The sequence below is a fragment of the Lytechinus variegatus genome, chromosome 15 (assembly GCF_018143015.1).
Source record: "Lytechinus variegatus isolate NC3 chromosome 15, Lvar_3.0, whole genome shotgun sequence".
In the NCBI taxonomy this organism is placed as follows: Eukaryota; Metazoa; Echinodermata; class Echinoidea; order Temnopleuroida; family Toxopneustidae; genus Lytechinus; species Lytechinus variegatus.
The window spans coordinates 21,413,457-21,434,727 of record NC_054754.1 but is presented as its reverse complement, the minus strand read 5'-3'; the positions used below and the strand labels follow the sequence as shown (position 1 = coordinate 21,434,727).

At 36.3% G+C, this 21,271-nt stretch overlaps 1 protein-coding gene and 1 long non-coding RNA gene across 2 annotated transcripts; one reads left to right on the top strand and one right to left on the bottom strand.

The window, feature by feature from the left end:
- Positions 1 to 486: 486 nt before the first annotated feature.
- On the bottom strand, positions 487 to 2,084 carry LOC121429238. Its single transcript, XM_041626200.1, has 2 exons — positions 1,670 to 2,084; positions 487 to 1,481 (listed from the first exon to the last, which is right to left on the bottom strand). Exons 1-2 carry the CDS (start codon positions 1,712 to 1,714, stop codon positions 582 to 584), a joined length of 945 nt encoding a protein of 314 aa, XP_041482134.1. The 5' UTR covers positions 1,715 to 2,084; the 3' UTR covers positions 487 to 581.
- Positions 2,085 to 3,152: 1,068 nt separating this feature from the next.
- Positions 3,153 to 4,460, top strand: LOC121428638. Its single transcript, XR_005971817.1, has 3 exons — positions 3,153 to 3,255; positions 3,757 to 3,810; positions 4,279 to 4,460. It is a non-coding gene; the product is annotated as an uncharacterized LOC121428638 (long non-coding RNA).
- Positions 4,461 to 21,271: the final 16,811 nt, after the last annotated feature.

Below are 21,271 nucleotides of genomic sequence, written 5' to 3'. Positions count from 1 at the left end.
TTCCAAAACCTTCGATAACACGGGTAGAACCGAAATTGGTCTATAATTCATTGGGTTAGTTGCATCCCCACCCTTGAAAAGCGGAGTGATTCTAGCCCTTTTCCACTCTTCGGGTACATGACCATCCCTCAAAGATAAGTTTATAATGTGAGTCAAAGAGTCAACAATACTTGGAGTACAATCTTTTAAAATACTGGAGGGAATGTCATCAATACCAGTAGCCTTTTTACTAGGGATTTCGAGTAAAACTTTTTTAACATTTTCACAAGTGGTCAGTTCAAAACTGAAAGATGACTGTACTTGTTCAACATATTGTTCTGGATTACTTTTGAAAATGGCAGTTTCTTTACGGGTTTTGGCGACAGTAGAAAAGTACTCATTTAGGACACTTGCTATATTGATGTCACCAACATATTCCCTTTCATTGTAATTTTTTTTCCTGATTGATGTAGATTTGTTTTTGCTAGGAATTAAAACTCGCAATAATTTCAACATTAAAGGGGAGTTTCCCCAATTTGCCTTTATGCTTTCGGTGAAATAAGTACGCTTTGCGGTTCTTATTTTAGATGTTACATGATTTCTTAATCTTTTATAATCATCCCAATCATTTTGAGATTTTGAATGATCTGCCGTTTTTTAATCCTATTCCTTTCACGTATTAAGGCCAAGATCTGATCATTCATCCATGGCGATTTTCTACGTCGAACTCTTTTTCTTTTTATTGGAGCATGATTATCAAGTACTGCTCTAAGTTTATTTATCCAGTTTATGTATGCGAGTTCAGTATCAGTTTCGAATAGCACAGTGTCCCATGATACCTTTCTAATGTCTTCAACAAACTTCGTAATGTCAATTTTCTTTAAATGTCTAGAACAAACGTAACAGTGATTATGGGGAGACATGGGCTTACTTCTTCCCCAAGATAAGGCAATCATATAATGGTCACTTAAACTGAGTGGTATTACATCACAGTATTTAACATTGTCACAATTAGAAGAAAAAACATGATCAATGAGCGTTTCCGATACTTGAGTGATTCGAGTTGCTTGTTTAACACACTGTGTAAGATTATATTCTGTCGCTAGTCTTAAGAGACGTTTCGTATGACTTGAAGGGTTTGTGGACAGCATATCACAGTTTAAGTCACCAATCAATATGTATTCAATAAAGCGTGTTTCGACACTTTGTAAAACTTCTTCAATTGCATCAAATATTTGAATATTTGAATCAGGAGGCCTGTACCAAGGTATCAACATGAACGGTTTTTGTTTAGAAAATTGAATTTGTATACAAAGCAACTCAAGTCCTTCAGTATTTACATGTAATTCTTGCACAACGTGATAATTCAAAGATTCATGAATATAAGTAAGAACTCCTCCTCCATTCCTGTTCCGATCCCGTCGAACCACTCTGTATCCATTTACATGGATTTCATCATTTGTTACAGATTGGTCTAGTCTAGTTTCACACAATGTAAGGATATGAATTTCATTTTTATCTAGAATATTCCGAATTTCATCAATATTTTTCAACAACGAGCAAACATTCAAATGTGTAATGGTAATTCCTTTAAACTTCTTAAGAATATCATAAATACTTTCATTATTATCATTATGGGTATTATCATCAGAGTGTTCATGCAAGTTATCATCATCAGTTGATTGATGATCATCCATAGATAGTTCGTCATCATGATAGTGATTTGGTAATTCATTTAACTGACAGAGGTCACAAGTCCAGTCTGAAGTAGAATTGAAAAAGTCAAATCCCAAGGAAGAACAAGATAGGTGTATCCATCTTTCACATCCACAGCATAACATTGCATTCTCGTTTGATTTTACAGTTTTGTTACAGGAAATGCACGGATATTTGGGCCCCATGAAAATAATACACAGTGCTAAGTAAAAAATAGCTTAATTCGAATTCTTACAGTTTTTCAATGTCCACACTTCGTATGGATATCTTCCTCCCGTCTTCCACGAGGGCTGTGATTCTTCCATCATGTGTCCATGTTTTTTTTACGTTGTCATGGATACGCGCCTTGTAGAGAAGTTCGGATCGTTTCGCCGTCAAGTCCTCGTGGACGTAGATACTTGTCCGACGCAGATTTACCCGTGCACGATATACCTTGTCACGCTGGTTGTATCTGGTGAACTTCACGATGATGACCATCGGCGGATATCTACCGTTGCCGTCCCTTGGAGTTCGATGAGCGATCCGATAAGAGCGGTCGATGTCGATAGGGTCCAATTCGATTCCCATCTTCTCTTTGACGAGATCAATGATAACTGTGTCCGTGTTTTCATCAGCTGTTTCAGGCACACCGTGGAATTTAAGGCAGTTTCGTCTACTGTACTGCTCCTGCTCATCGATGACTTCGTTGATGTCGACAATGTTGTTTTTTTTAGCTTTTTTACATGTTCATCTAGCTCATGAATTTGATTCATTTTGGAGTCTATATCTACCTGAAGACTGTCATGTAGTTCGTTAGCAATCTTTTCGTAGACAGTATTGTAAATAGCATCGACGATGACTTTCACTACAGTTGGAGATCGCAGTGCATTCAATAATTGGTCCGTCATAATCCCTTTGATCTTGGCGGGAGGGTTTGAATGAGAAGATCCGTCATGTCCGCATACTGATCCGCTTGGTTGATCAGCGTCAAGTTCTGATTCTTCGCTGGAACTATCACGCGGGGAACTCTCGGGAGGGTTTCTCTTACGAGTGGCGTTCAATACCTTCCCGCCACCTGCTCCTTTCCTCCTACTTTTTGTCTTCATTTCTTCCTGTCCACGCATTACGATATGAATTCAAAATCAGATCAGAATATATCCAATGTAATCCTGAAATATATCAGTGCAAACAATATTCACTGAGATGTTTCCAAAAAGAGAAATTTCAGGTAAATCTTTAGAGTCCATAGATATATGTTGTAGTCCGCTGTAGACCGCTGATATGAGTTAGTTGTCAAAAGTCATTTGGGCAAACTGGGCAAACTGGTTTAGAGATATTTTCATAAGCTTAATTATAATTTCGCAGTAATTCACTAAAAATGACGTTCATTTACTTTTTTTCATGTGAGATTATGGTGTCTATCAGTTTGTATTTTCAAAAATCTTTTTATTTTGTTTTTTTTTATTTTGTTAGATATTATTGAAGGGAGATGATTTCGTTTTTGAATTCGATCCATCCAGCACGACCAAGTTTTCATTTTCTGTTCATAAAAATGAAATAGAATTCACCCTTAAGATGAAGGTGAGTATATCAGTGAAACTTCACTGTGATATTATTCAAAATTATTAAAACAGATAATTTCATACAGCATAGTCATGCAAATTTGAACAAAATAAAGCTTCGAATGGAGTTAATACTTGACACCTGCTTGAAGAACAAAGTTGATAAATGTGAATGCTGCCCTCTATGTGCTATTTTAATACTTAGACCGTACCTTCTCAAAATCATTACTAAACTATGGGCTTATCGAAATTTCATATTAAATTAACCGTTCCACTTATACAAACCTTATAAGGTATGTAAAAAAAATCCTCTTGGGGCTAAACTTATGGTTATGGTTATCAAGTCAATACATAATCCCTATGCATAAATGCTCTATCATTTCCAATTTCACTGCTTTGTGAAGACAATAAGGGAGAAGAAAATAAAGTAAATTTCGTCTTTTTTTTCTCACGTATGAAAATAGTCTTCTCTCCAACTCATCACTCATTTCTACATGTAATTCTCTTTTCTTTTTTTAAGGAAGGAGAACGGGTCTTGCAGGGGGGAGTACAGCCTCAGGACACATCTGAGATTGTAAGTGATCGGAGCTTCAGTCTTTCTTTCTTTTTTTTACTTTTATTTTGAGTTCATCTTTGCTAGAGGAGGCGGGGAGGGGGTGATTGTTAATTTTCGTCAGTGTTACAATAGCAAAAACCAAGTTCTTGTTTAAGTGTAACGCACTGGATCTAACACTCGATTTTCGAGGCCACGAGCCACACAAAACAATTCACGACACCGAAACAAAGGTAGAAGAAAAAGGAAAATACGTGACATGATAGTATTTCCTGAATTTTATGTTAACATCAATCGCAGATTTTTTATCAAAAAGGGTGATTTTTGTTCGCTCGCTTAGCTCGTGTGCAGCCTTTTAGTAATTTTCCCCATAGCTTATGTCCAGCACCCTTAGAATTATCGATTCATTATGCTACTGATAATTTTACAACTATAATTTCACATTTATTGTTCATTATTCATTTTCAATTTTGTTTTATATTATCATAGGGTCCTCTCCGATCTGTCTGAAGAGGGAACGTCAAGTTTCATTTCGGATTACCCGAGGAATTCTCGCCATTACAGTTGGGAGGGGGGGGGGTAGAGGTTGATGGAAAGACATTCATTTACTTTACAAATAGCATATATCCACAATTTTCTGAAATAAACTCCTGAATTATGTTACTGTAATCTGCCGGCGTGTTTTATATATGACGATTTCCGCCACAAGCGGAAAATTATCTTGCCTGTATCATAATGCTAACAGCAACCCGTTTTTGTTTGTTTGTTTTTGCCACTGGCGTAAATCCGTGTTGATGGGTGGGGGGATGACTGAAATATTTTGGCATTTTTTTTTTGCAATCATGTATTTAGATATGCAAGGAATTGTCATTGATATGTCCACTGTGGTGTACCGTGGGTCACGGCATTGTGGGGACCTAGCAAAATTTTTGAATCACTGAGTGAGCGCGCGAAGGGCGCTCATTTGACAGTTATACTGACCTAATTGAGAAATTTTAAGGACAATGTCATTAAACGGATATGTATCTCACTGATCAAATAATGCGAGCGCTAAGCGCGAGCTGAATTTTTTTCATATTCACACCTAAAAAGGGACATTATAATCAAATTTGTGTAATCACGATAGGTACATGTCTTGCTAAATAAAGCGATCGCGAAGCGTGAGCTGAAATTTTCGCATATTTGGGCCCCAAACAGCGAGATTTTAAGGAAATTATTTTAGGAATCCATTAAGAGTATGCATATCTCACCATAGTCATAGAATGCGAGTGCCAAGCGCTTGCTGATTTTATTATAATTACATCTGAACACATGAAACACTTTTTGTAGTCATTGCAATCATGAAAATGATACGCATCTCACTAATCAAATATTGCGAGCGCGAAGTGCGAGCTGAAAATTTAGACCTGAAGTGGGGCATTCTAAGGTTTCCTTGTGGGAAGTAACTGGGACCATACGTATTTCATTAGTCAAATGATGCGAGCGCGAAGCGCGAGCTGAAAATTTTTGATATTCAGATCAGAAGAATGGACATTTTAAGGACTGATTTTAGGAATTCATGAAGAGCAGACATATCTCACCAATCCACTAATGCGAACGCAATCACGGACAGGAAATATTTTATATATATGAAGACCTTAACATGGGGCAATCACTTTTTGAGTCATGTAAAATAAGCATATGTCACTACATAAAACAATGATAACTCAAGTGCTAGGAAATATATTTGGTTTATATTGACTTGAAAACGATATGGTTTAGTACTTCAGGATTATATATCTCGTTAAACAGACAATGCAAGCACCAGGAACAATGAAGACGTAGGCCCTGGGCAAATTATGTTTCATAAAGTTAAGATAAAAATGTTTCTTATGTAATGTAACATAATTATAATATAACATTATAATGAATATTTTCTTCTTTTCCACTACGTTTCTCTTCCTTTTCTCCCTCTTTTCTCCCCCCCCCCTTTTTTATTGGGGGGGGGGTCAGCCGATGGAGGGGGGGGGGTATGTGCCCCCGTAGTTACGCCACTCTATATCCATATGGCAAATACCCCTCAAATATATTATTATTTTTCTTACCCCATGATGGTTCAATGGTTTTATTAGAGATTACATAAAAATTGACTTTCCATCTTAATCCCTTCCCAAAGACCCCAACATTGATGAATTAGAAGAAACGAGGGTTTCTCTTCAATGTTATAATAAGGACATAAGTATTTCGTTTGGAAATGGTGAACTGGCTCTTTATTTGCATTTCATGTTTCAATGATATTGTTTTATTTGTTAAGCGGTATTTTTTTGTTCATTTCTTTCGTAAAAAGTGGGGGGATGTTGTACAGGCCATCCCCCCCTTCTCAAAAAGTGGGAGGGATATATCCCCCCTATCCCCCCCGGGATTTACGCCAGTGGTTTTTGCCCTGGGCTAGACAATCATTTACTTTACAAATTGCATATATTCACTTTTTTTAAGTATTAAACGCCGGAAATATTTTACTGGGTAATCCCATTGTTCTGTATATGACCACGATTTTTTTGGCAAAAGGGAACAATTATATCTGCTTATCATAATGCTAAAGGCAACGCGTTTTGTTTGTTTTTTGCCAGGGGATTCGCCAGGGGATTTTAATGGGAGGGGTGCCTGAATTCAAATCATGGTAGGGGAGGAGGCACATCCCATCCGTGCCCCCCCCCCCACCTTTGAGAGCCATAGTAAATATTCCGTTCTTATACTAGTGTGCCCACTTTTGATGTTGTGTAACAGTTACTGAAATGATGGATATAATCCAGGCGAATAAAATCATGATTAATGCCCTCTAATCGCGCTGTCGTTTATATTGGACTATTTTTGTGTAATTATTGGTAGTCGAGCTTAATAGTAGCTTAAAAACAGAAAAGTGATGATGATCATTATCATGACAATGATGACGGTGATGATTGTGATGATGATGACGATGATTGTGATGTTGATAGTGATAATGATAATGGTGATGATGACGATGATAATGATTATGAATATGATGATGGTGACAATGATGATCATGTTGATGATGATGGCGATGATAATGATGATGGTGATGATAATGGTGATGATGATGACGATGATTGCGATGGTGGGAGTGATGATTTTTAATATGATGGTGATGATAATGATGGTGATGATTTTGTTGATGATTATGATGATGATAATAATTGCGATGGTGGTAGTGATTACGATGATTATGAATATGATGATGGTAATGATCGTGTTGTTGATGATGATGATGATGATGATAACGATGGTAATGATGATGGTTATGATGATGATGATAATTATAATAATGATGATTGCGATGGTGGTGATAATAATTATGAATATGTTGATGATGGTAATGATGATGATCATGATGGTGATGTAAATGATGATTGTTATGATTATATTGATGGTGATTATTTTGATGTTAATGATCGTGTTGATGATGATGATGATGACGATAATGGTGTTGTGTTGATGACGATAGTGATAATGACGATGTTGGTAATGAAAGTGATGTTGACGATGTCCCTGATGATGACGATGATAAGGAGGATGAAGTTTGTGGTGTACAGGTGATAATTGTGGGGCTTTTTTTCTTTAAACCCCTTCCGATTAATTTTATCAATATTCACCACAATGCGCAAATTAAATCACATAACACAAAATGATTAATGAATGAATTCAAGAAATTTTTATTTTTTGTTATTGGTTTCACAAACATATATATTTTGGACTGAAATAATATCCAAGTTGGATAAAAAAAAAGACACACTGAAGACAACCACCCGTACACCCAATCATACCAACCATCATTAGGGATGCCAGTTGGAATTGATCAGGGGCCCGTTGCAGAAAGAGTTGCAATCAATCGCAACTCTAAAAATGATGCGAAACTTGATTTTCAACCAATCAACAGCGCGCATTTGGGACTTGCGATTGATTTTTTGACTTGCGTTTAAACGCAACTCTTTCTGCAACAGACCCCAGAGGGCCTGTATGCAGGCGCGTAGCCGGGGGGGGCGGTGGGGGCGGTCGCCCCCCCCAAAAACGTCCCCAAAAAGAAAAAAAAGAAGGAAAAAAGAGAGGAGAAAAGGAAAAGGGAAGGGAGGAAAGGGAAGAAAGGAAGGTAGCTTTGTGTTTTTTTTATTCTTTATTTTTTTCTCAAAAGAGAAACTCCTTCACTCTTCTTGCTCTAAATCTATATATGAATTTTGCTTCCGCGCTGCGCGCGGTTAGATGGCAATATTGAAGTTCTCCATTGTTTCCCCACCTTTTCTCTAGACCTGTTTTTCCACCTCAGCTATGTGCTTCTTGCCAGTTAAAGTTAAAATTGTATACATTAGGGTATGAATTTGAGTAAGGTTAGACCGAAGTAAATATATGAAGTCTTTTTTTCAATTGATCGCGCAACTTCTGGTCTGGTCGGCTCCGGGCGGGTAAAATCTTTATATCAGTTTCTGCCGTCACCTACATAAAGTCAACTTCTCCCGCTTTTCAGCTCATTACTAAACAACCATAATTTTGGGGCAAACGGGTTCCTAATTTCGTTCGTGTCGTATTAAATAAAGTACAATATTTTTATCAAATTGTATTAAACGTCATGTCATTTCCCTGTATACATTCATCTCCTGTCCTGTTATGCGCCCTCATTTTGAAATTTTGAATGACACTTAAGTTTCTTTATATTCAAAATGAAGCGCTTCAGGATAAGTAAAAAAAAAATTAGGCATGTTTTTTATATAGATAGATAGTTTCAATAAATCGCAGAAGCGATTTGCGCACTAAATTCCTTTTAATGAAGTTCAATAATCTTAGAAAATCAATTGAATTAGAGCCGATTGGGTATTCATCTACATTTGATGAAACGTCCGCCCGTTGAAATTTCAGAGTTTCATTGCTCTGCGCGGGGAGGAATATCTTCCTCTACCAATCTTCTCTGTTTTGCGAGTTAAAAATATGCACTGTTGCTAAATTGTTTGTAATCAATGATCTGATCTTTCCAAAGAAAGTATTCTATATATCTTTGAGAAAACCCTTTTCTCGGGACCCTTTTTATGTCAAGAAAAATTGATAAAACGCTTTAGCTTCCGCGCTTCGCGCGGATTTATTATCATTTTAATTTCCTCCATTGTATACCTCTTTTGTGCATTCACAATCATTTGAAAACAAGGTTCAAAATCGCAATATAGTCGAATTGGAGGTACTAGAGACAAGAGAAACGGCTCCTTTTCATTTTAATTTATGAAACACTAAAAGCTTCGCGCTTTGCGCGGGAGGGGAAACTCCCCCTCCCTGCACCCACCCCCTAGGGAGCGCGCTTCGCGCGCTCTGTAAGTGTTGGCACGCTTCGCGTGCATTTACCGCCCCCTCCAAAATAAAATCATGGCTACGCGGTTGCCTGTATGAAAACCACCTAAAATACAATACTTTGTACACAAAAATGCTAAATTCAGGCTTTTGCCTGAAAACTGACATCCCTACATCATCACCACCACGTATTTCCAATCACGTACCTAGAAGTGAACCTTCTTTGTCTCTTCCATGATTCAAAGAGGCCAATTTATTTCACCTCGTCCTCCAAACATACATGTTTCCTTTTCAATTATCTTCCCTTTCTGTTTGGTTTCGATCTAGAAAGAAAGCATAAGCATATGAGGTGATTGATGACATCACACACTCACTACTACTTTTGTATATTTTATTGTATGAAATTTGAAATATTGACTTTTTCCTCATTGTCCAAATTGAAACAAAGTATTATTCCTACCTTTACATGTGAAATCACAATTGTTTTAACATTTAATGCTTCAGTTCAGTTGGTCCTTGCTGTCAAACCTGTTTAAATTGAAATATTGTACAATTAAAAGAAAAAAAAATGATAATTGAGTAATGGACATCATCGACTCACTCATTTGCATGTCACTGATTTTTGCATTTAACTATATTTTGAAAATATGCCAAACGTTAACATGGTTAAAAGGTCTAGCTTTCTTATTTTACATCCAATTTTTATGACATTTTCAGTGTTAGGCTTGTTTGATTTTTCTCTTTTGATTCAAATCAATATTTTTCTTGGATGGACTTGACCTTAATGGTCAAGTCCACCTCAGATAAATGATTTGAAGCAATTCGGTTATTTTTAACAAAATAGTTATATAAACGAGCCAGTTACATCCAAATGAGAGATTCGATGATGTCACTCACTCCCTATTTCTTTTGTTTTTTTATTGTTTGAATTATACAATATTTCAATTCTTTCGAATTTGACCTCCTTGCCTAAAGTGCAAAATGTTAAAATAATGGAATTCCACGTGTTCTGGGAGGAATGAAACTTTATTTCACATGACAATGACGGGAAAAAAAATATGTCATACTTCATATAATAAAATACAAAAGAAATAGTGAGTGAGTGATGTCATCAGTTCCTCATTTGCATACCGACCGAGATGTGCATATAACTGTTTTGTGAAATGAAGCAAAACTTTAAAATGCCATAACTTTCTGATTTTACATCCGATTTTGATGAAATTTTCAGTGTTAGGCTTGTTTGATTTTTTCTCTTTTTTATTCAAATCAACATTTTTCTTAGATGGACTTGACCTTCATCATACATCACATCCCAGACTTTACTTCCATCACAATGAATATGTTTGTAAACCTATAATCATTTCATGTTTTATAAAGAGTAAATATTTCATTTGTACGGTACTACAAGTTTGGAATTGGCCATTTTGGTCCACAACTATTGATAATCACACACCAGGCAATAGACATATCACGATGACATCTTTTTAAAATCAATACCCAATTTTAATTTGTTGTTCAACAAAAGGCTGGGGTAGACTTTCCTTCAAGGCACAATGTCAACATCCTTATGCCACTACAGAATGACAAGAAATCTTTAGAAATGAAATTAATTTCATTTATGAAACTGCTACATAGTCATCAAAATGCAGTATACACTAATGCTTTGAATTTGTATACAACTAGCTTATACTCTGAACTTACAGTGAAATGGATGCCACATCTGGGATTTTTGCTCCGTGGCCTACATAGGAGTCCAGAACACAGACATGACAGAAAACGTATTAAAGACGCCCGTCAAATGACAAAGAACAACTGGGAGGACTTTGTCTAAAATCAGTGTACCGGAACAGCAATTTTGTCCTACATTTCGGAGCAGGAGAAACACTGCAAATAGGTCGTTTGCAAAAAAATCCAGGAATAAACTGCTCTCTAGATTCACCAAATTACGACAAAGACTTGCCTTTGTTGTTCTTTGTCATGATGGACATTTTCAATAATAATAATAATAGGCATTTATATAGCGCCATCTATCTAGAAATATTCTATTCCGAGGCGCGTTTTTTATTATTATTATTACCCCGGCTTTAGATTGAGCTGCCTTTCAGCGCTCATGCATTCAAGGAATTAATCCTGCCGGGTACCCATTCACCTCACATGAGTAAAGTGCAGCACAATGTGGATACATTTCTTGCTGAAGGAAATAACGCCATGGCTGGGATTCGACCCCACGACCCTCTGTTTCAAAGTCAGAAGACTTATCCACTGGGCCACAACGCTCCACAATACATTTTATTTTTTCTCGAATCCTCCATACATTGATGAGCGAAAACTCCTTAAATTTGCATTGATATACATACAACATTACTAGAGTTAGATCATAATAAACTCAAACTTTATCAAAATTTTAACACCTCTTTTAATGCCCTAAAGGTTTGTTTATCACTTTTCCAGCCCATCACCACATTATACATATATGAAACTGTATATTATGTCCTAAAACTCTTATGGTGTGGATAATATGATGATTAAAGGGGAAGTTCACCCTGAAGAAAACTTTGTTGTAAAAATAGCAGAAAAAATAGTAAAAAATATTGGTGAAGGTTTGAGGAAAATCCGTTAAAGAGTAAGAAAGTTATAAGAGTTCAAAATTTTGGATTTATGACGTCAAGCAGTTGCCCCATGTATTATGTAATATAAAATGCATGAATTTCAAATTTTGTATGGTTCCTGATGACTTAATTTTGTTTTCTATCATGATCGGGTGTGAAATGATTTGTCTATTGATATACAAAAAGTACAGTGAAAGCCTTTTTAAATTTTCTGAGAAAATGACATTTCATTGATTTTTTACCATTCGCTATGCAGGAATGCTGCTAGCATATCACGTCACAAATCAAATAACTGAAATTGTAATAACTTTTTAATTATTTGATTAATTTTTCTCAAACCTTTGGCAATATCTTTTATTATTTTTTCTGCTATTTTTACCATAAACTTTTTGTCAGGGTGAACTTCCCCTTTAAAGAATCCATATTTCAAGCTCAAACAAAACTAAAATAATAAATTGCGTTGTTTTTTCTCTCTTTTTGTCACAAAACCACAGTATGGAATTTGCTTAGAATTTAACTCATAATATTTACCTTCTATACAGCTTTTTGATATGCAACCACTAAATTTGTAAGATAACTGTTTCTGTTAATTTTTTAAGGTAACTCTCGTAGGAACTCAGCAGGACAGCTCTTTTTTCTGGTAAAATGCTGGTATATAACCAATTAGACAGGAAACATTTTACATCTAAGTTAATCAGGTACACTGGCTGACCTTACAGATGTCAGATATTACTCTCTGTTTTTTTGTAAAAAGTGGAGTGCAATGGCAGAGCAGGGATTTGAATTCACAACCTTGGGACTATAATCCAATGCTCTAAACCACTAGACCATACAACTCTTTAAAAGGTTCTGTCTAAAGAACAATTAGAATGGTCCCATAAGAAGGCACAAGATAACTTTTTTTTTAATCTCAATTCATACTTTTCCTACATAATGAATGGCAGAAAACCCATCCACCGCCATAAAACTTTTGTAATATTGGAATGTAAGATGACACGAGAGTAAAGTTCCGATTACATAGCTTATCAAAGCTTTAGACGCACTTTCAAAGAAACCAAAACCCAAGAAGAGAAGCAAACTTATTGGAAAGAGTAAAATGAGAGGAACAATTTTTTTTTTAAAGTTTCATCAAAATCGGTTATGAAAGAAGCCAGTTATGGACGTTTAAAATGTCTTGTACTATCTATGGGATCCTCAAATTGGAAACATGCTTCAAATTGGCTGATTTTGTGGATAACTCTCCATTTGTTTTGTACACAAATTTTCAGATTTTACTCGTTATCTTTCAAATTGCATCTTGCCTCCTTCTGAGCACAACATATGTCATGGGAAATTATAATTCACACCACATATGTCAAGATCAGGATGAGATAATGTGAAATATGTAATATAAAGGAGAAAATCTGAAAATTTGTGTACAAAACAAAGGGAGAGTTGTCCACAAAATCAGCAATTTAAAAGTGCGTTTGCCAATTTGAGGATCCCCATAGAAAGTACAACAAGACTTTTTAAATGTCCATAACTGGCTTCTTTCATGAACGATTTTGATGAAAAATTTGTAAAAATTGTTCCTCTCATTTTACCCTTTCCAATAAGCTTGCTCCTTTTTGAAGGTTTTGGTTTCCGTTAAGATGTAACAAACTCAATACAGGCTTTAAGCAAATCAAATCAGAAATATATATGCCTACAATCCTAGAGGATATTTACATTATCGATGACAAATAAGAAACACACACAATTTGAATACATTACGACATCAACATACATGTAAGGCATAATACGGAAACTTTCATCAGTTGGGGATGATAAATTGAAACAATTTTAAGCTTCAACCAACCACAGGCAGCAAACTTTGTGACTGATTAATCGGCTTGAGAAAGTCTACAGGAGAGGACGAAAGCTTGGCCAAAACGATCATTAAGGTCGGTGGAAGCCTAAAATTGAGGCACATGTAAGGCACAATTGTAAAAGTCAACACACGGGTAGAAAACCACGTATAATATCAAGCATCACGGTGAAAAACATCTTAATGTATTCAATATTTCTTGCAAATTCAGATGCATAATGTTACATTATTCCCAATTCAATTTTAGATAATATTATAAAGTCGGATCATACAAAAACTTTTTGATATAATGTGCCAATCATTCCATGTCATATATAGAAATCTGATATTGGTGAACTAGAAAAATGTACTTTCCTCAAAATAAAGTTATCCTACTTTCAGCCTCACCTCAGTCAGTCAAAAGTTAATCTTCACAGCCTGTATTGAAGTCAGGTTTGGTCTAAATCTTTTCTCAAATTATGGAACAACATTATGTCAAATTTCACTGAAATTGTATTCATTTCGTGTATACTAGACTATTGTTCCATGATGTCGAAGAAACTTACTTATCAGTATAGTTATCACCAATTTCAGTGTGAAATGTGATTGACCTACCATTAGTTATCCGGTCAGAAGAAAAAATTCTTTACATCACGCTCCGAGTTAGACCTGAGTTCAGCAAATGGGCCCATAATTCTTATCTCTAAATCTTAAAGGACAATTCCACCTCATGAATGTGTTGATTCGAATCAATTGAGAAAAATCAGACAAGTATAATGCTGAAAATTTCATCAAAATCGGATGTAAAATAAGAAAGTTATGACATTTTAAAGTTTCGCTTATGTTTTACAAAATAGTTATTTGCACAATTAAGTCAAATGCAAACGAGAGAATCAATGATTTCCCTCACTCACTATTTCTTTTGTTTTTTTTATTGTTCGAATTACACATTACATGTAATTCAATTTTTGCAGATTTGACAATAAGGACCCACTTGACTGAACCATAAAATGTTAAGCAAAGGTAATTGAACATGTTCAAAGATAAATAAAACTTTGTTTCACAGGACAATGTGGAGAAAATTAGAATATTTCATATTTCATATAATAAAATACAAAAGAAATAGTGAGAGAGTGATGTCATCAGTTCCCTCATTTGCATACCGACCGGGATGTTCATATAAGTTTTTCGTGAAATTAAGCGAAACTTTTAATGTCATAACTTTTTTTTACATCCGATTTCGGTGAAATTTTCAGTGTTATGCTTGTTGGATTTTTCTCTCTTTATTCAAATAAAACTTTTGTTGGGGTGGACTTGTCCTTAAGATTTGTACATAATTTCTCACGATACTTACCATGAACAAGATTTCCCTGATAAATTACATCATACAATCATGAAAATTCATCTAAATTGGTTGAAAATGTTACTGTTATTTTTTTTAAATCTCATCTCAACACAAGAAGAAATCTCACTGACAAAAGCTGCAATCAGTAGCTGAAAATTTGGAGGTTACTCTCCAAAAATGTTTTTCTCGTGTTGAGATCTTAAGTTTAACATGTTCTAAAATTACATGTACATTATAAATAAGGGTTCAACCCATACCATATATATTCAAGCATTGAATTAATACCAGCTTTTTAAACAGTCCTGAATCTAAAACACTTTCTGTATCAAGAGGCAGGTATACATAGTATCCACAAAGGTGTCTAACACAATTAACTTCAGAAGCAGACAAGATATCACAAACACTACTCTACAATATTGCACCCATCACCATTTCTTGTACTTATTTTACTGTACAAAAAAAATATGACCTATTTGCAAACTAGTTAGTAGAATTGATTAATTTCAAAATCTAACCTTGGGTCATTTGGAATCGTCAAAAAAAAAGCATTTTCACCCTCGGCTCGAGGCGATTTCGCCCCTGTTAATTTTTCCCCCCTTAATTGAGGACATTAGGAAGAATAATGGGTACACACATGAAGTGTGGGTAATTATTCCAGTGCTCAACCATAATGATGTGTATATGTTTTAAAAGATAGTGATGTGGATCCTTATTTGATACGCCATCCTCATCTCAAAACCATGACCGGTCAATAGAACGAGTCATCAGTATCGGTCATTAAAACATCTTCCCGTCAGCTGAAATGTACGACTGGTCATGTGATGGATTTCGGCCAATCATTTGATAAGGATCCATCACCACTTCATACATGTTAATGCCCCGGGGGAGGAGGGGGTACTCAAATTATAAGATGATACCTTTGTGCCGCACCAAAACGTAAGAAAAAGAGATAAAGGACAAGTCGACCCCAACAAAAACTTGATTTAAATAAAAAGAGAAAAAATCAACAAGCATAACACTGAAAATTTCATCAAAATCGGATGTAAAATAAGAAAGTTATGACATTTTATAGTTTCGCTTCATTTTACAAAACAGTGATATGCACATCTCGGTCGGTATGCAAATGAGGGATTTGATGACATCACTCACTCACTATTTCTTTTGTATTTTATTATACGAAATATGAAATATTTTGATTTTCTTGTCATTGTCATGTGAAATGCAGTTTCATTCCTCCCTGAACACATGGAATACCATTATTTTAACATTTTGTGCTTCAGGCAAGGAGGTCCTAATCGTCAAATTCGTAAAAAATGAAATATTGAATAATTCAAACAATAAAAAACAAAAGAAATAGTGAGTGAGTGACATCATCGACTCTCTCATCTGGATGTTACTGGCTCGTTCATATAACTATTATGTTAAAAATAAGCAAATCTTTGAAATGTCATAACTTTCTTATTTTACATCCAATTTTGATGAACTTTTCAGAATTGTGCTTGTCTGATTTTTTATCTTTTTTATTCAAATCAAGTTTTTGTTGGAGTGGACTTGTCCTTTAACAAAGAAAAATCAAATGTCATACGATGTAGCAGGGGCCGCGGAACGGTTTTCAAAGGGGGGGGGGCTGACCATGCAAAAAAAAACAATCTTATGGTCATTTTTACGTTTTTGTACACAGTTTTGGAAAAAAGTGGGGGCTAAAGCCCCCCTACCCCCTCCCAACCCATGACCCCTGCTTCCGCGGCCCCTGTGTAGTATTGATTCGCCCCCATCGACTCTGTTTGGCAAAAGAGAAAAATCATATCACCAAATATCGATGGAATTTGTAACTAACATTTGGTTAACTAAAAAAAAAACGTTTAGTAGATATTAAGCTAAATGAGATGTGGTGAGAAGAAAGAGAATAAATTTGTTATAAAGGACAGATCAAAATTATACGGCAGAAAAGTATTTTTACGAGTTATTTGATGTTTTATAATGTATTTAATTTGGAGCCTGAGAATGCAATACAAGCACTGCTTTTCACAATACAAGCATGCACTGCTTTTTAGTGGATCTCTCCATTTTCACAGAATTTTATTTTATAATAATAATAATAATTTTACTTGCTTATATAGCGCTTAATACTCACTTTGTCAGAAGTCTCTAAGCGCTCTACAGTATATGCAGCGTAATTACCCTGATGGCTTTAGCAGTGCAGCTGTTACGCGCGCTGCGTTTCAAGGAATAAATTCCTGCCAGGTACCCATTTACCTCACCTGGGTTAAGTGCAGCACATTGTGGATCAATTTCTTGCTGAAGGAAATTACGCCATGGCTGGGATTTGAACCCACGACCTTCTGTTTCAGAGTCCGTAGACTTATCCACTGGGCCACAACACTCCTAGGTAATGGTTATGATATTTACTTATATATAATATTCTGTTTTGTTTTACTTCTTTTTATAGATAAATATCATATACTGTACATGCCTAAATTTATTTCATCTGTATAAGTTCGTTGTAACTATTTTGAGCACATTACTTTGTTCTTCGATTAAAATGGAAAATAATACAAAAGGAAGAAACATTCATTTTTTTCTCCATTTCATGCATAGAAATGTCAACCTATCACTCTCAGAACAATTCAGTCAAATTGACTAAACCAGTAGTCAGATAGGTGCAACTGATATGGCAATCACTGACAGTCACATTTTGACATAATATTCTAGTCAGAAATAACTATTTTCTAGTAAAATACAATTAGAAAATAGTTAAATACGACTAAAATAACAGTTGCACCCAGCTGACCCTATAAATTAGTCATTTTAAGTGTATGTTTTGCAATATATATTTGGTTTCTAGAACGAGTATCAAAAGACATGGCAACTCAGCATCGTGAAACATATCCCAGTGACAGAGACATTGCCGAAAATAAGGTGAGAAAATAGGAAGTTTATAAGTCGGAGAATGAGAGTGTATAAGTACGTGATACTGATATTGGTCTACCTGATAGAATTATTTAGTTGTCAAAAGTCATTTGGGCATACTGATTTGGAGATATTTTCATAAGCTTTAATCTAATTTTGTAGTAATTCACTAAAAATACTGTTCATTAACTTTTGCTTGTATGTGAGATTATGGTCTACTGTGGCGTACCGTGGGTCGCGGGGCATCAGCAAAAAAATCGAGTCACTTAGCAAAGTGCGCTCAGTTGCCAGGTATACTGACCTAATTTTAAGGACAGTGCCATTAAACAGCTTTGTATCTCACTGATCAAGTAATACGTCTTGAAATTTATTCAACTCGCCAGACCAAATTCTCCTGCTCCATTGATAAAAATGAAGTAGAAATCGTGTTGAAAATTAAGGTGAGTAGATCAATAAAAACGGTAAAATTCACTGTGATATTATTGAAAATATTGTTTAAATAAATGATTTCATACAGTATAATAATGCAAATTTGAAAAAAAAACATCAAGCAATATGAAGCTACGGATGCAAGTAAAACTTGAAGTACAAAATTGATAAATGTGAACGCTGCCCTCTATGTGCCCTTCTGAACCTTCTGAAGTTTACACCGGCAGGGCAGTAGTCTGCAAATCGCCAGCGTGCTGCTCACGTGTGGGTTAGAGTGTTGCTCTAAAACTTTCTACTGATGTTTTGTTTTTTATATCAGGATTCAAGTCATTCCAAGCTCTGATTGTTCTTGGAAAGAATGAGTTTTTGTAAGTATCTGTCCGGGCAAATGGCACTTCTATGCGAGTACCACTATTATTCCTTGTCTCTCTTGTCGAGATCAAGTTAATGTATTCCTCTTTGTTTATATCAACATTATTATTCTGGATTTTGTACATCATTGCCAGTCTGTTCTTTTCCCTTCTACTTTCCAGCGTATCGAGTTGGAGGTCTTTTAACATTCCACTAACGCTACTTTCGCGGCTATAATCACCACAGCAAAAACGGGCTGCCTTTCGTTGAACCCCTTCAAGAGTTCTGATTTGATCAGCTTTATAAGGATCCCATGCACAAGTGGCGTACTCTAATACTGGTCTGACTAACGATTTATAGGCTATGACTTTGACATCCCTTGGACAGAACCATAGATTTCTTCGTAGAAAGCCAAGGGTTTTGTGGGCTTTGTTAGCTGTTTTATCCACTTGTTCCCTCCATGTTAGTTTATTGTCCAGCTGAACCCCCAGATAAGGATGGGACGTTGCCTTTTCTAGCACCTGTCCACAAAAAATATAGTCCCTGAGAGGAGGCGATTTCTTCTTAGATACTGCCAAGACGGTGCACTTTGAAGGATTGAAGCTCATTTTCCATGTACTTTGCCATTTTTCCAGCAACCGAAGATCATCTTGCAAGTTGCACATGTCTTCCTCTTTTGCGACTGGGGTATACAACAAACAGTCGTCCGCGAACAATCTAGCCTGACATTTTAACTTGTCAGGCATGTCGTTGATATATGTCAGGAACATCAATGGTCCGAGAACTGTTCCTTGCGGAACGCCTGATACAACATCTTTGGAGGATGACGTGCTCCCTTCACATATTACCCTCTGTGACCTTCCAGTCAAGAAACCCCGAATCCAGTTTAGGAGATTTCCTTTTATTCCATAATAATTAAGTTTACAAAGGAGGCGTTCGTGCGGAACCTTATCAAAGGCCTTTGTGAAGTCCAATATTGCCATGTGAATGGAATCTCCTCTATCAAGAGCTTTTGCCACATCATTAACTGTTAAAATCAACTGTGTTTCTGTAGAACGCCTCGCTCTGAACCCATGTTGAGAGTCCACCAGAATCCCGTAGTCTTCAAAGTGGTCCATAATGTGGGAGTGGACAATGTGTTCCAGGACTTTACTCAGAACACATGTCAGAGAAACCGGTCTATAGTTATCAGGTGATTGCTTATTTCCTTTCTTGAACACAGCACAGATATTTGCCTCCTTCCATTGGCGGGGAAGGGTGCCAGTATCCACTGATGTTTGGAACAGATCGGTGAGAATAGGTGTCAACTTATCCGCGAACATCTGCAGGAACCAAGGAGGAATCTGATCTGGTCCTGGAGCTTTGTTGGGACCGAGGTTCCGAAGTTGTTTGAGCACACCCTCTTCATAGATTTTCAAATCTGGAATGGCTGGGATGTTGCTTGTTCCCAACTCCGGGATATTAGAACAGTCCTCCTGTGTAAATACTCCAGCAAACTGAGCGTTAAGGACTTCTGCCTTTTCTCTTCCATCACTAATTATTTTGTTGTTAACTATCAGATCTGCTACACCTGTCTCACTATTGCCAAGTCGTTTCATGTAAGACCAAAACTGCTTGACATTATCCCTCAGTGCATCCGAAAGTCTATTAGACACAAACTCACGCTCTGCTGAGTTTAGCGACTTTCGCAAGGCCTTCTGAGTCAAGACAAAGTTATCCCAATCTGAAGCTCTCCCTGAACGTTTAGCTCTGTTGTACTGTCTTTGTTTTCTTCGTCTCAATCGGTGATGCTGTATGTTAAACCATGGGAGGCTGTTTACCTTGGCGGCCTTCTTTTGTGGTATGTGAGCCTTCATGATTCTTTTCAGTCCCCCTTCTATCAAATCCCATTTCTCTTGCACTGAAGCTTCTCGCAATAAAGAGTAAGTTCTCCCTAAATCATCTATGCTGGAGTTGATTTGTTCCACGTTTGCTTTCTTCCGTACGAAATAACTCTTCCTAGGTTGCCTCTTCCGTCTCGCTTGCAAATTCAAGTCAGCTATAACAATGTCATGGTCACTTACCCCAGCAATAACCTTGACATCACTGACAAGACCAGTGTTGTTTGTGAAGATTAAATCAAGTATATTTTTTTTCCTTGTCGGTTCCTTAACAACTTGTGTCAGATCAAATCCAGTTGTAGTTTCAAGGAGAGCCTGGGCTGTCTCCTTGGAGGCAGCATGATTTGCCAAAATCGTTGACTCTTCCCAATTCACATTTGGTTGGTTAAAGTCCCCTGAAAGCAATATGTTATAAGGCTTACCCTTCCTACTTATTTTCCCAAAGGATTGTTCCAGTTCATTGACTGTATCTTTATCATCGTGTTTGTGCTTATAGACAGTTCCTATCAACAATGTTCGTCGACCCTGAAGCTCAATCTGGGTCCAAAGAATCTCACCATCTCCCTCGAATTCCTCCTTACGTGACATCACCAAGTCATTTCTGCATGCCGTCAGGATACCCCCATGCTGACCCACTTGTCTATCCCGTCGAAATACTACATAGTCATCTGGGAAAATTTCATTGCTATGAATTGAAGAAGATAACCATGTCTCGGTTCCTTGCACAATGTCAGGTTTAAACTCCTCTAACAAGACCTTTAGTTCAGATTTTTTATTACAGATACTCTGGAAATTTATTAACATTGTC